This window comes from Orussus abietinus, unplaced genomic scaffold, assembly GCF_000612105.2.
Source record: "Orussus abietinus isolate OABI.00-Male unplaced genomic scaffold, Oabi_2.0 scaffold382, whole genome shotgun sequence".
NCBI lineage: Eukaryota > Metazoa > Arthropoda > Insecta > Hymenoptera > Orussidae > Orussus > Orussus abietinus.
This window is the reverse complement of record NW_019395056.1, coordinates 47402-62659: the sequence shown is the minus strand read 5'-3', so window position 1 is coordinate 62659 and position 15258 is coordinate 47402. Positions and strand designations below refer to the sequence as shown.

The 15258-nt window shown below is 38.3% G+C and overlaps 1 protein-coding gene across 2 annotated transcripts in view; it reads left to right on the top strand.

Moving 5' to 3' along the window:
* The window catches only part of LOC105694392 (S-adenosylmethionine decarboxylase proenzyme), a 36834-nt gene that overhangs the window by 7489 nt on the left and 14087 nt on the right, over nucleotides 1–15258 (top strand). For both annotated transcript variants that reach the window (XM_012415021.2, XM_012415020.2), the window contains exon 2: nucleotides 7812–7898. In XM_012415021.2, coding sequence (XP_012270444.2) covers nucleotides 7812–7898 — 87 coding nt within the window. The remainder of the gene's footprint in view (nucleotides 1–7811; nucleotides 7899–15258) is intronic.

Below are 15258 nucleotides of genomic sequence, written 5' to 3'. Positions count from 1 at the left end.
ACTTCTGCAATGAGCAAAAAGAAAAATTCATCAAATCAAAGAAATATTTCCTTGAACAGTACCGAAGAAACATTATGTTAATTCGAGGAATAATTTTTTGACTCGAATAAAATCAAAGAAATTGTCGTAATTCCGAAGACATGTTCAAATTAGACAGAAATGTACAATTTATTCAAGTTTAACCGAGTCCAATAATTATTCTTTGAATTGACAAGATATTTCTTTGGCACTGTTCGAAGAAACATTTCCTTGGTTTAATGAAAATTTTGTTATCACAAGGAAGGTATCCCAGGTCGATCTCTCCGATTTGATATCTTTTATAATATGTTATGGCAAACTAAAAATTAAGCGACACGTATTTTTTTTTATCTGCCATTAAACACTTTAAGGGGTTGAAACCCCCATCCTAAGTAAGGCATGTCAAGGGGCGATTTGGCAGTTTCACCCACAAGAACATAATATTTTTTAACCAATCCACCTGGAAAAGCCTTCTCACAACGAGAAATGAAAAATATAATTTTCTGAGTTAAAGAAAAAAAAAATTAAGGGGTGAGCCACCCCTCACAGGTCTTACTTTGGATGATGGTTTCACCCCCTTAAAGTGTTTAATGGCAGATAAAAAAAATACGTGTCGCTTAGGTTTTAGTCTACTATAACATATTATAAAAGAAATCAAATTGGAGAGATCGACCTGGGATACTTTCCTTGTAAGAGCGCCTAAAGGTGCCCGACGTTTGGTTCAATATTGCCTGCACGGTCAGACGAATTTCGCCCATATGTCGAAATGGTTCCGTGGTCAAAGGGTTAAGGGTATTGGATCGAACCATCCGAAACTTCGACACATGACTCGTGAGCACCTGGAAATTATCTTAATACTTTGAATTTGGATTCTGAATTAAAATATATTATTAACATAACATGTTACCGATATGTTACGTATACCTTACATTATTCTTTGTATAACAGGGTTATATAGCTGCGGAGGAAAACAGTAATACAAATCTTATTTATATATTATATGTATGTTACATTACATGTTGCAAATGTTATGTAACGGTTATATTATTGTTATGTTACCGTGTTTAATGGGCCATAAGTAATGAATTATTTTGAGAGGTGTTTTAGACGTAAAAAAAAATGAATTTCTTATGAGTATCCCTAATATAAAAACCATTCGGCTTGCTCGTCGATCCAAGGGGCGAGTGAAATATTTTGAAATATTTTACGAACGGTGCACGTCGCGGACACGCGACACGCGACGCGCAGGCGACGGGAGTCGCGCCGTCGCGACGCTGCCTTGTAATTCGGGTTCATGGACGCCGAGCGAGCAGATACGACGAATGCGCTCCTGTTAAAGGAAAAAAAAAATATATATAGAAAAAAAAAGAAACCGGTGCAATTAGCTCGAACACACGGAATTAAGGTGAAGTGAAACACGTCGAGGAACTTTATCAACGTCGATAAAGAAGATTTTTATAAATGCCTACGTTGCCGACGTTCGTTTTTATATAGACAGCTGGGTCGAATTATATTGTGTATTGTACTAAATGGCATATTCCACCTGTCGTATTCGTACAATAATTATAAATAAATCGAAGTAAAACTCCAGAAATCCTCGGGATTCGTGCCTTCTGGGGCCCTAATTGACTGCGGAGGGACCCCCTGCGCCATCTGTGATTTCCAGGTCAATTAAATTTTCACTCCGAGACCTCGTATTCCCATCGTTTTAGCAAAGAAGCGCATACAACACTTTTTTTGCCTTTATCCCATTCAAATACGAGTTTATAGATTACCAGAGTGTTCTAAATTGTCGTAAAATTGTCCTGACCCTCTCGATTCTCATATCGGAGCCTTCGATAATTGTATATTGATCGAAACATGAGAGCTCGACGCCATGTTAGTTCTGATCTGGACTGAGTTAAAAAATTTTTATGAAAAATCCAAATTTTGAATGTTTCAGGACAATTCTTAGATGATCACGAGTAATGTGTCAAAGTTTCGGACAGTTTGGTCTAATACCCTTAAAAAAAAGTGTTGTATTCGAATCGACTGATTTGAAGGGGGTTTCACTTCACCTTAATGCCANCAAAACTCCAAATTTTTAATGTGTCAGGACAATTCTTAGATGATCACTAGTAATGTGTCAAAGTTTCGGACAGTTTGGTTTATACCCTTAAAAAAAAGTATTGCATTTGAATCGATTGATTTGAAGGGGGTTTCACTTCACCTTAATACGTCAGGGCATATTAATTTTCCGCGAGAAGTGGGGGGTAAAGGACACCCGGGGGACCGTCGCCGAGGCGAGCCTCTGTTAATGAATTCAAGTGGCCATTGTAATTGACCATTATTGACACTTGTCGGAGAGATAGAGACGTCTTCGCGAATCGCGACTTTGGGCCCACCGTCCACTAGTGATAACAGGCCCGGCCGATATTCCGACCACCGAGAGGCGTTACGATACTAGGGTAACTCTTATCTACTCTTGGCAAACATTTTTTTTCCCTTTCTTTATTCGTGCTACCCCCCAATTTGGTTCTATTTTATGTCAAAATAAATCCTGTAAAATTTCAGCTAAATCGGACGAAGGGAAAGGATGCCCCGGGGCCATGGAAAATTGGAACATGATAAAGAAAGAAATCAATTTTATTGGTTTATCTTGCAAAATATTAACGATATGCAAAAGTGCTTTCTACAAAAGTTGTGGGTCTGTTGAAAATGCGCATATTATTATCTATGACTTTTCCTCGTATGACTAACTGTTTCTGTGGAAAATGCGAAATTGTACTATACTAAAAGACAAAACTTCTAAACTATACTATTACTAGAATAAATTACTATGCAACGCTCTTGCCTCCATAAATCAGGTAGTGCTTGGACTAGAACACTCAGAAACAGAAGAACACGGATAGACTCAAAGTGCTATTTGTATTGTGGGAACCCTTTAAACTATTCTCTACTAGAATACTTGAAGTAGCATTATTTGTGACACGCTTTTTCGCATTTTTCTCAGAAACAGTTAGTCATACGAGAAAAGTCGTATATAATAATATGCGCATTCTTAATAGATCTACAACTTTTGTTTGAAGCTTTTTTGGGTATAATTAATATTTTGCAAGATAAACAAATTAAATTGATTTTTATCTTTAATCTCATGGTATTTTCCATCTTCAAGGGCCTAGGGGCACCCTTTCCCTTTATCCGATTAAGCTCAAATTTATACATAGTAAATCGTAAAGTGGAGAAATCAGAAAATGTTTAAATACCCGTACCATTGTATATTTACCGTATGAGTGCATTTTCACTTGAATTAGACGTAATATTACGTTATAATTTTCTTTAACTTAACTTAGACGCTCAATGCGATATTACAGAGACAATGTTATTTTACTGCAATTTATTACAGTACCAAAATAACCAACGATTGAATATGTAAATTTACAAAGGAATTTTTATCAGGGTGTTCAGCACGATTTCCTGTAATGGGAATTCATATGGGGCGTAACGTAATTACCGTGTAGTACAGCTACTGTACTTTTTCCTTTTATTTTTTATGGATAAGGTAACTTTGGGTAATAAGGCTCACCATAACTTGAAAGGCGCGTAATAACTAAAATATTAAGTATTTTGGGAAGGGGAGATGAGCAGAGGGTACACGAACAATGTTTATTTCAGGCAGAAACTATAAAAAGAATATATAATCCGAAACGAATACGTAATTAAAAAATTGCAGAATGGGGCCCTGGGCTTTGTTACCCGAACGTGTAGGTAATAAGGCCCGATGGGAGGATGCACATTAATTAGCACAATTAGGGCAAGTTATGTCATCAAGATCCTCGAATGTTGTCTTCGGGCATTCTTCGTAAAGCCATTTCTTGCCCAAGGCATGTTGCCGCATATGAGCAACCCTATTTTCTTTTTCTTTTCTTTTTTATTTAACATCGCATCAACTGCACTGGTTATTAGCGACGCACTGTTGAGTTAAATATATTGTGTAGGTGAGTAAATCATGGTGGTCAAGTTTTACAATTCACGTAGGAGGGTAATGTTTTTTAGGAACATTAGGGTTTTGTATGTATGTACAGTAGGCACCCCCACATTGGAAATATGGAATGAAACCTATTGGAGAATTTAGTGCTTTTTTAGTGCTATTTTAGTGCTACAACCTCGATTTTAGTGCTCCACCCCTTATACTGAAAATCGGTGGGGGGTGCTGAGTGAACGTTCACTCAGCACCCCCACAGTACATACTACGTTAAGGGAAAGACTCACGGAAAAAACGGGTATGCATGTTCTCTTCTCGAATTATTTTGGTGGTATTTTAGTGCTCTAGAAATACCCAAGAGCCAGATCCGAAACATTACCCCTTTCACCCCAAAACTACCCCCGTTCGTGTAAGCGCCAAGAGAGAAGAGGTAGAAATAATAACATTTTCCATGTTCTCTTCTCGAATTATTTTAGTGCTCTAGAAATACCCAAGAGCCAGATCCGAAACACCACTCTTTTCACCCCAAAACTACCCCCGATCGTATTAGCGCCAAGAGAGAAGAGGTAGAAATAATAACATTTTACATGTTTTCTTCTCGAATTATATTGGTGGTACTTTAGTGCTCTAGAAATACCCAAGAGCCAGATCCGAAACACCACCCTTTTCACCCCAAAACTACCCTTGATCGTGTAAGCCCCAAGAGAGAAGAGGTAGAAATAATAACATTTTGTATGTTCTCTTCTCGAATTATATTGGTGGTACTTTAGTGCTCTAAAAATACTCAAGAGCCAGATCCGAAACACAATCCTTTTCACCCCAAAACTACCCCCGATCGTATAAGCGCCAAGAGAGAAGAGGTAGAAATAATAACATTTTACACGTTTTCTTCTCCAATTATATTGGTGGTACTTTAGTGCTCTAGAAATACCCAAGAGCCAGATCCGAAACACAATCCTTTTCACCCCAAAACTACCCCTGATCGTATAAGCGCCAAGAGAGAAGAGGTAGAAATAATAACATTTTGCATGTTCTCTTCTCGAATTATATTGGTGGTACTTTAGTGCTCTAGAAATACCCAAGAGCCAGGTCCGAAACATCACCCCTTTCACCCCAAAACTACCCCCGATCGTATAAGCGCCAAGAGAGAAGAGGTAGAAATAATAACATTTTGTGTATTCTCTTTTCGATTTATAATCGAAGTTGTAGCACTAAAATAGCATTAAAAAAGCACTAAATTCTCCAATAGGTTTCATTCCATATTTCCGATGTAGTGGTGCCTACTATACATACATGGGTTTTGTTAACTTCTTGTGGGTCACCGAGAGCTTTGGTAATTGAATTGAGTATTCTGAAGCCTTTTCTTGCCATTTGATATTTTTTACATTCAGAGATAATGTGTTGTACCGTTGTTTGGCTGTTACATTCATCACAGGACGTTGGATTTGTTTTTAGAATTAGATGGTTATCAGTGAGCTTTGTATGACCGATTCTTGCTCTTGTTAATGTTGCTCTTGTAAACTTGATGAAGACGAGGCAGGTCATTCCAAGTTGGGTGCCTATTTTCTTGATAAAGGCCGCGGTCCCAGTTCTCGGTCTTCTTTGATGTGTTTTTTTAAAGGTATTTCGCTAAAAGTCGCGACGTTGTATTTACTACAACTAGTCATACTTTCATGTCCTTTTTGAAAAAGATCTTTGGTTGCGCTACGTTACCCTATGCCGGGCCTTATTCCCCGTTCGGCGCAAATTACATTTCCAAGTTATCATTTTTAAAACGACAAACCTTTTCGACAAAACTCATACAACGGGATGTAAAGAAAGGTATAAGGTACTACGTACTTGCTAGACAGAGCAGGACTTCAAAAAACTTTGGGACAAACAGCTTGAACGCTGCAACCAAATTTGTGATAAGATTCCCTCAGAAATATTTCTTATCGATCTCGGTTTACCATGGACCCGTCCACAGCCCCGACAATACCCTCAATGGACTCTTCTTTCTCCTACTAATTGGCAGAGGGAGCCACAAACGTTTCACTTTTGCTATGTGGTGAAATATATAGGTGCGTCAAGCTAGCAAGGCAACATTCCAATTCACGATTTCTGAATACAGAGGAATTGTGTGCTAATTATGTGCTGCAATAGTTTTTCCTTTACATCGACCTTTTTTTTTTTCGAAAACTCGATTTTCGTTCCGGGCGTGCTAACTCGGCCTCAAACTAGCACGTTCCCTCCTTAAACATTATAAAAAGTTAAAAACAAATGCACCAAATTGAAGGGGAAATTATGTGCTGATTTTGTGCTGTAATAGTTTTTTCTTTACACCGACCTTTTTTTCAGAAAACTCGATTTTCGTTGAGAGCGTGCTGGCCCGGCGTCAAGCCAGCACGTTTTCTTCTCAAACAAGACAGAAAGTTAAACACAAATACACCAAATTGAAGGGGATATTATGTGCTAATTTTGTGCTGTAATAGTTTTTTCTTTACACCGACCTTTTTTTTCAGAAAACTCGATTTTCGTTGAGAGCGTGCTGGCCCGGCGTCAAGCCAGCACGTTTCCTTCTCAAACAAGACAGAAAGTTAAACACAAATACACCAAATTGAAGGGGAAATTATGTGCTGATTTTGTGCTGTAATAGTTTTTTCTTTACACCGACCTTTTTTTCAGAAAACTCGATTTTCGTTCCGGGCGTGCTAACTCGGCATCAAGCTATCACATTCCACTCGTAAACGATGTAATAAGGTAAAAGCAAGTACACCAAGTTGAACAAGAAATTATGTGCTAATATTGTGTTGAAATATTTTTTTTTAAACCTATAATTTTTCCGAAAGTTTATTTTCGTTCCGGATAATTAGCACATAAAGAGCACAAAATGTTAAGACAAAGAAATTGGAATTTTTTAAAGGTGGGGGTGCCAGCTTTACGCACCTCTCGCCCGGTACGAAAATAGAAACTTTGGGAAAAATTATAGGTATAAAAAAAACTATTTCAACCCAAAATTAGCACATAATTTCCTTTTCAACTTGGTGTGCTTGTCTTTTACCTTATTACATCGTTTACGAGTGGAATGTGCTAGCTTGACGCCGAGTTAGCACGCCCGGAACGAAAATCGAGTTTTTGGAAAAAAAGGAAGGTGTAAAGAAAAAACTATTGCAGCACAAAATTAGCACATAATTTCTCCTTCAATTTGGTGCATTTGTTTTTAACTTTTTATAATGTTTAAGGAGGGAACGTGCTAGCTTGACGCCGAGCCATCATGCTCGGAACGAAAATCGAGTTTTTGGAAAAAAAGGTCGGTGTAAAGAAAAAAAAACGATTACAGCACAAAATTAGCACATAATTTGCCCTTCAATTTGGTGTACTTGTTTTTAACTTTCTGTCTTGTTTGAGATGGGAACGTGCTGGGTTGACGTCAAGCTAGCACGGCCACACTGAAATTTCAAATTTCGGAAAAATGGTGGGGGTACAAAATTAATTAATTCAGCACAAAATTAGCACATAATTAGCACATAATTCCTCTGTATTCAGAAATCGTGAATTGGGATGTTGCCGTGCTAGCTTGATGCACCTGAAATATATGTTGTTACTTGTTACTCGAAGTTACCTTATATCTTTTTCGATATTTCTCGACAGCCCGAAATCGGCGAGGTCGCACCTCTCTCGGTTTTCTCTCGTTTCCTTTTTCCGCGCGTTGCATTTCCCACCGCGAACGGAGGGAAAAAGAGGGAAATGGAAAAGGGAGAGAAGAGACACGCGGCGAGGACTTTGCGCCTGCCGATCGATACCTTAAAGCCGAGCTTTCTGTTAACGCTCCTGATATTCCATTTTCCAGGCAAAAGTGGGAGTCCCTCCTGAAGATCGTCAGGTGCGAGATCATCAGTTTCTGCAGCAACGACCAGGTCGACGCCTACGTCTTAAGGTAACGCACTTCGACGTCCCCGACGCGCTTCGAGGCCTTGACTCGAGAAATCAGGAAAATGGATTCACCTCTTTCAGGACCGATTGCTCCTGGTTAAGGTGATGTGAAAGTGGCGTCGGAGAGGTTTTGTTTATGAAGCTTTTCTCCCAATTCGGTTTACCGAATAGTTTGAAACGTTACAACGTGAATAGGGGGACTATAAGGAAGGTCCTGACACTCGTGAAATTTCAATTCTTTTCAAATTTGTTTATAGGTATTTTAAAAATAGTTTACAAAAAATGAAATTTCGCGAGTTTCAGGACCTACCTTAGGGTCTCCATATTCACGTTTTAAAGTATGAAACGATTTGAGACACCCAGTTAGGAGAAAAGTTTTATGAACAATTGAGCTTTCGGATGTCACTTTCACATCCCCTTAAGGTGAAGTGAAAGTGGCGTCGGAGAGGTTTTGTTTATAAAGCTTTTCTCCCAATTCGGTTCACCGAATAGGGTGAACCTTTACAACGCGAATAGGGAGGTTATAAGGAAGGTCCTGACACTCGTGAAATTTCAATTCTTTTCAAATTTGTTTATTGGTATTTTAAAAATAATGTATAAAAAATGAAATTTCGCGAGTTTCAGGGCCTATCTTAGGCTCTCCATATTCACGGTCTAAAGTATGAAACGATATGAAAAACGCAGTTTGGAGAAAAGTTTTATGAAGGATTAAGCTTTCGGATGCCGCTTTCACATCCCCTTAAGGTGATATGAAAGTGGCGTCGAAGAGGTTTTGTTTATAAAACTTTTCTCCCAACTCGGTTTACCGAATAGTTTGAAACTTTATAACGTGAATAGGTAGACTATAAGGAAGGTCCTTAAACTCATGATATTTCTATTATTTTCAAATTGGTTTATAGGTATTTTAAAAGTAGTTTATAGAAAATAAAATCTCGCGAGTTTCAAGACCTACCTTAGGGTCTACATATTCACGTTTCAAAGTATGAAACGATTTCAGAAACCCAGTTTGGAGAAAAGTTTTATGAACGATTAAGCTTTCGGATGCCACTTTCACATCCCCTTAAGGGGACTTGTTAGTTTTTGGTTATAATTAGATATGAGATAGCGTCTTCTTCGTGTAAAACTGAAGTTCCGGCATTTAAAACAATAAAGCTAAGCAGTATAATAACTTAAATGTAAAAAGCAGGAATGTGTTTTACATGCAAACAACTTATCTACTATCGGAATCGGTGCGCCGAATTCGGAGAAAAGTTTTATAAATAATTTGACACTTGAGGGGCTATTTTCATATAACCTTAAGGTGATATGAAAGTCGTATCTGAGGGGTCAGTCGGTTATGATACATGGTAATGTAAGATGAAACTTTACAACGTTAATATGAACAACCCAAAAAGTCTGATACCCACAAAATGATATTAAACAAAAATTTGTATTTGATATCTCAAACTAGAATCGAGATGGTATCGTCATATATACATATTTTCCATATTTTTCGCTTTTTGAAAACTTAGAACCGAAAACAATGACTTTCAAGTTCTTACATAACAAGTTAGAATTCTATAATAATCGATTATTATAGATTCACGTGGGAAGTATCGGAAAATGTTTTACAAATAAGTGCGGGGAAATTCTCCGATATTCCATGAACAGCGTGTTTTTTGTTCCAAAATTTGTTTATCGCCAAATGCCACAGATCTTGCGTTAGGTCGATTAGAGTATAAAAAATCATGAATCTAGGTAATTTATTGAGCGTTATTTCTATTTCTTTATAATTATTCTACTGAAACGACATACGGAGGATGTCCTTGCATATGATTATCTATTTAGTACGACACAGCTGTCGATATAAGTGCAAATGTCGGTAATCGTTTCAGATGGTATATCTGTTAAAAGGATCTTTTTTGCCGACATTAATTTTCCAAGTGCCTTTCATAACACCTTAAGATGATATGAAAAAGTCAGCTTATATATATATATCTAAGAGGNCATTTCCGATGTTTTGCGTTTCTTAGAGGCTTTGTATTAAAAATGAAGCGTTTCAGGACCTAGATTGAACAATTTAGAATTTCATTTTTCATAAAAAATTAATTTATTTATCATGGACTAAAACTAACGTGGCATGGTCCGGGTGCATTTTCGATATTTTACGTTTCTTGGAGGCATAGGGTCGAAAATGAAGAGTTTCAGGACCTAGATTGAACAATATAGAATTTCATTTTTCATAAAAAATTTATTTATTCATCATGGGCTAAAACCAATGGGGTATGGTCCGGGCGCATTTTCGATGTTTTACGTTTCTTGGAGGCTTAGGATCGAAAATGAAGAGTTTCTCGGGACCTAGCTCGAACAATTTAGAATTTCATCTTTCATCCAAAATTTATTTATTTATCATAGCATGGTCCGGGCACATTTCTGATGTTTTACGTTTCTTAGAGGCTTTGTATCGAAAATGAAGAGTTTCAAGACCTAGCACAAACAATTTAGAATACTGTAGAAATGGAATATGACAGAATTAGACCAGAAAATGTGGAAAATACTTTCACCAACGATTGCAAGTGAATGCTAGCTTGTCTCGGGGCTCGACGTGTTTTTGGAGCAAAAAGTTAATTGCAGCTAACCCTTACAGATGGCGACGTTGGTCCTAAACAGTCGTTAAAATAATGAATTCACGGGATTTCGGCAGTTTTACGTCCATCTCTTCATCAATACTTTACTGAAATAACAAATGGAACGCTTCAGTTCGTGTAATTCTCGACGTAGACTGTAAAACCCTTGAACATAAATATAAATCACGGTAACGTGACGTGCCAGCTTATGTTACAACTTGAGTATTCAAAATGGCGTTCCCACCGAAAAGGGTACATATGAATTTTTATTTATCGACCTCGATTAAATTTCTCAGCGTCTTTCATATCATCTTAAATGTATAATTCTACTCCAACCATATGTACTAAAAGTGCATGAATTTTATGAATATCTCTAACAGTGGAGCTATAAATGACCCGGAAATGGGTAGTTCAGCTCGAAGGGGTGCGACAGGGTGCGGTTTTCCAACAGCACTCCACCTAATTAAAACCAGCAGATCGGCAATAAATTATCAATAAGTTTGGCAATCAATTTTATTTAATTGTGCCAAAGTGGCAATGCCAGCTTTATGTACATCAAATCGGCTCTACGGCGATTTTTTCTTCGTTCCGGAAACGGCGCGGTTTGCTCCGTCGTTGCGACTCTCTCGTTGCCCTAACGCCGGGCGTTAACGCGGCGGACAGTGGGTCACGGGTCAACGTCTGCCGTGGAGTTGCCGATAACTCGGCGATCTATAATTAGAACGTCGATTAACGACACGAGATATTACCGTCAATTCGCGGTCGTTTGCCGCGGCGATGCGGACTGCCACGTGGTCGCTCTTTTGCTTTACATGTTAAGTTTCTATGTGTAGTTAAGGTGAAATGAAACCCTCCCCTAGAATCAGTCGAATCGAATGAGATCTTTTTTTTAAGGGGATTGGATAGAACTGTCTGAAATTTTGACACATGACGAGATTATTGTCAATTCGCGGTCGTTTGTCGTGGCCATGCGGACTGCCACGTGGTCGCTCTTCTGCATCCACCTGGTGGCTCCCAGTGGCCCTTTGTGCATTTCTAGGTTGACAAAAATATTATGCATGTTCTGCAAATTCATATTTTAAGTTCTATATGTAGTTAAGATTAAATGAAACCCACCTCGAATCAGTCGAATCGAATGAGACACTTTTTGTTCAAGGGGATTGGATAGAACTGTCTGAAATTTTGAGACATAACGAGATTATTGTCAATTCGCGGTCGTTTGTCGTGGCGATGTGGACTGACACGTGGTCGCTCTTCTGCTTCCACCTGGTGGCGACCAGTGGCCCTTTGTGCATTTTTAGGACGGCAAAAGTATTATGCATGTTCTGCGAATTCACATTTTAAGTTCTATATGTAGTTAAGGTGAAATGAAACCCCCCTCGAATCAGTCGACTCGAATAAGACACTTTTTTTTAAGGGAATTGGATAGAACTGTCTGAAATTTAGATACATAATGAGATTATTGTCAATTCGCGGTCGTTTGTCGTGGCGATGTGGACCACGTGGTCGCTCTTCTGCATCCACCTGGTGGCGCTCAGGGACCATTTGTGCATTTCTAGGTTGACAAAAATATTATTTATACTCTGGGAATTCACATGTTAAGTTTCTATGTGTAGCTAAGTTGAAGTGAAACTCCCCTTGAATCAGTCGAATCGAATGAGACACTTTTTGTTTAAGGGGATTGGATAGAACTGTCTGAAATTTTGACACATGACGATATTATTGTCAATTCGCGGTCGTTTGTCGTGGCCATGCGGACTGCCACGTGGTCGCTCTTCTGCATCCACTTGGTGGCGCTCAGTGACCATTTGTGCATTTCTAGGTTGACAAAAATATTATTTATACTCTGGGAATTCACATTTTAAGTTCTATATGTAGTTAAGTTGAAATGAAACCCTCCTCGAATCAGTCAAATCGAATGCGACACTTTTTTTTTTAATTGGATTGGATAGAACTATCTGAAATTTAGATACATAACGAGATTATCGTCAATTCGTGGACGTTTGCCGCAGCGATGTGGACTGACACGTGGTCGCTCTTTTGCTTCCACCTGGTGGCGCTCAGTAACCATTTGTGCATTTCTAGGTTGACAAAAATATTATTTATACTCTGGGAATTCACATTTTAAGTTCTATATGTAGTTAAGATTAAATGAAATCCCTTCAAATTAGTCGACTTGAATAAGATCCTTTTTTTAAGGGGATTGGATAGAACTGTCTGAAATTTTGACACATAACAAGAGTATCTTCAATTCGCGGTCGTTTCCGTGGCGATGCGGACCACGTGGTCGCTCTTCTGCATCCACCTGGTGGCGTCCAGTGGCCTTTTGTGCATTCTTAGGACGGCAAAAATATTATGCATGTTCTGCGAATTCACATTTTTAGTTCTATATGTAGTTAAGATTAAATGTGGCCCTTTGTGCATTTCTAGGCAGACTAAAATATTATTTATACTCTGGGAATTCACATGTTAAATTTCTATATGTAGTTAAGATTAAATGAAACCCCCTTCAAATTAGTCGACTTGAATAAGATCCTTTTTTTAAGGGGATTGGATAGAATTGTTTGAAATTTAGATACATAACAAGATTATCGTCAATTCGCGGACGTTTGCCGTGGCGATGCGGACCACGTGGTCGCTCTTCTGCATCCACCTGGTGGCGTCCAGTGGCCCTTTGTGCATTTCTAGGCTGACAAAAATATTGTGCATGTTCTGCGAATTCATATTTTAAGTTCTATATGTAGTTAAGATTAAATGAAACCCCCCTCGAATCAGTCGAATCGAATGAGACATTTTTTAAGGGGATTGGATAGAATTGTCTGAAATTTTGACACATAATGAGAGTATCTTCAAAGCGCGTTCTTCCTTAGAGCCTTCATAATCACGCGTTAAAGTTTCAAATAATTCGGTCCAGCCAGTTTGGAGAAAAGTTTTATAAATATTTTCACTTTTTGCTACGTATATATCACACTTTCGTATCACCTTATCGCGGTACTTTCAAAGAAAATGCGATCAGCGTCAAATCGTACCGGAGTGCCTCAACGAGGGTGCACGTGGCAAACGTCAAGTACTCCAGGCGTTAAGGTAATATAAAGGTGTGACATATACATACCGAAAAGTCTAAATATTTATGAAACTTTTCTCCAAACTGGGTGCACCAAATTAGCTTAAACTTTAACACGTGATTATTGAGTCTTTAAGGAAGAACGCGCTGCCCGTGAAATTTCATTTTTCGAAAAAAAATATCCTCCTTTCATTCCTGTCCGAGATAAATGCAAGATTTGTTTCGAAAAATGAAATTTCACGAGCAGCGCGTTCTTCCTTAGAGCCTTCGTAATCACGCGTTAAAGTTTCAGATAATTCGGTGCACCCAGTTTGTAGAAAAGTTTTATAAATATTTGCACTTTTTGTTATGTACATATCAGACTTTTATATCACCTTAATGGATCGATTCAGAATCTCCCATCCCTATCGCCTTTCCCGTTACGACGATGAGACGAACATTACGGATCGTTATCTGATAAACGTATCTGGGGAAGTGAAAAACAGACGAGAATAAAGCCGAGAATATTCCGGATTTTGGCCACGGCGGATAAGGCCCAAGGTTGGCTTTATCTCCCCCTGAAGAAAAACGACTGAAAAACCGGATACACTCGACCTACGATTTTGCCCGATTTTATTAAGTGTACAATTTTGTTTTCGCCGGTTACCGCTAAAGTCATCTATAAGAAAACGGCGGAAGCAAAGTTGTACACCTAATAACGATTTTTGTTAGATAGTGCGAATAAGTTTGTGCCGATGATTATGAAAGTAGTATCTTACATTTTTTGCCCGATTTTAATGATTTTTGTTTGATAGTGCCAATACGATTGTGCCGACGATTATGAAAGTCGTACCTTACATTTTTTGCTTATAGTCTCCCTATTCACGTTGCAAAGTTTCAAACTATTCGGTAAACCGAATTGGGAGAAAAGTTTTATAAACAAAACCTCTTCGACACCACTATCACTTCACCTTAAGGGGATGTGAAAGTGGCATCCGAAAGCTCAATCGTTCATAAAACTTTTCTCCGAAATGGGTGTCTCAAATCGTTTCATACTTTGAAACGTGAATATGGAGACCATAAGGTAGGTCCTGAAACTCACGAGATTTTCTTTTTTGTAAACTACTTTTAAAATACCTATAAACAAATTTTAAAAGAATTGAAATTTCATGAGTTTCAGGATCTTCCTTATAGTCTCCCTATTCACGTTGTGACGTTTCAAACTATTCGGTAAACCGAATTGGGAGAAAAGTTTAATAAACAAAATCTCTCCGACGCCACTTTCACATCACCTTAACGTAAGTCAGCCGTGACGTCACTCGGACATCCTAGATTATTGGCTTAGCTTAGAGAAAAGTCTGTAGAGTCGTTGAGCCATCTTTCCTTTTTTTTTTTATTTTCTTACAGATACGCGGATAAGAGTCGCCGATAAGATTAGCAGTGGCTTTCGGAGCGATTGTTGTTTAAATAATACTAATTGCATCGGCGATGCATCGCAATCCGGTGTTGCATTCTCGGAACCGAAATGCACCTTTGCCCCGAAGAGGAGATTTATAAGACGGCTTTGTTTGTCGAAGTTACTATGTAATTTCAACTGATTTCACGAGATAATCGGCATACCATTGAAAACCGTTTGTAAGGAGGACATCACTAAGTTAGGAAGATCGGCGCCATTTTTTTCTTAAATTCAGTCGTACCGTTTTTTAAAATTTTCT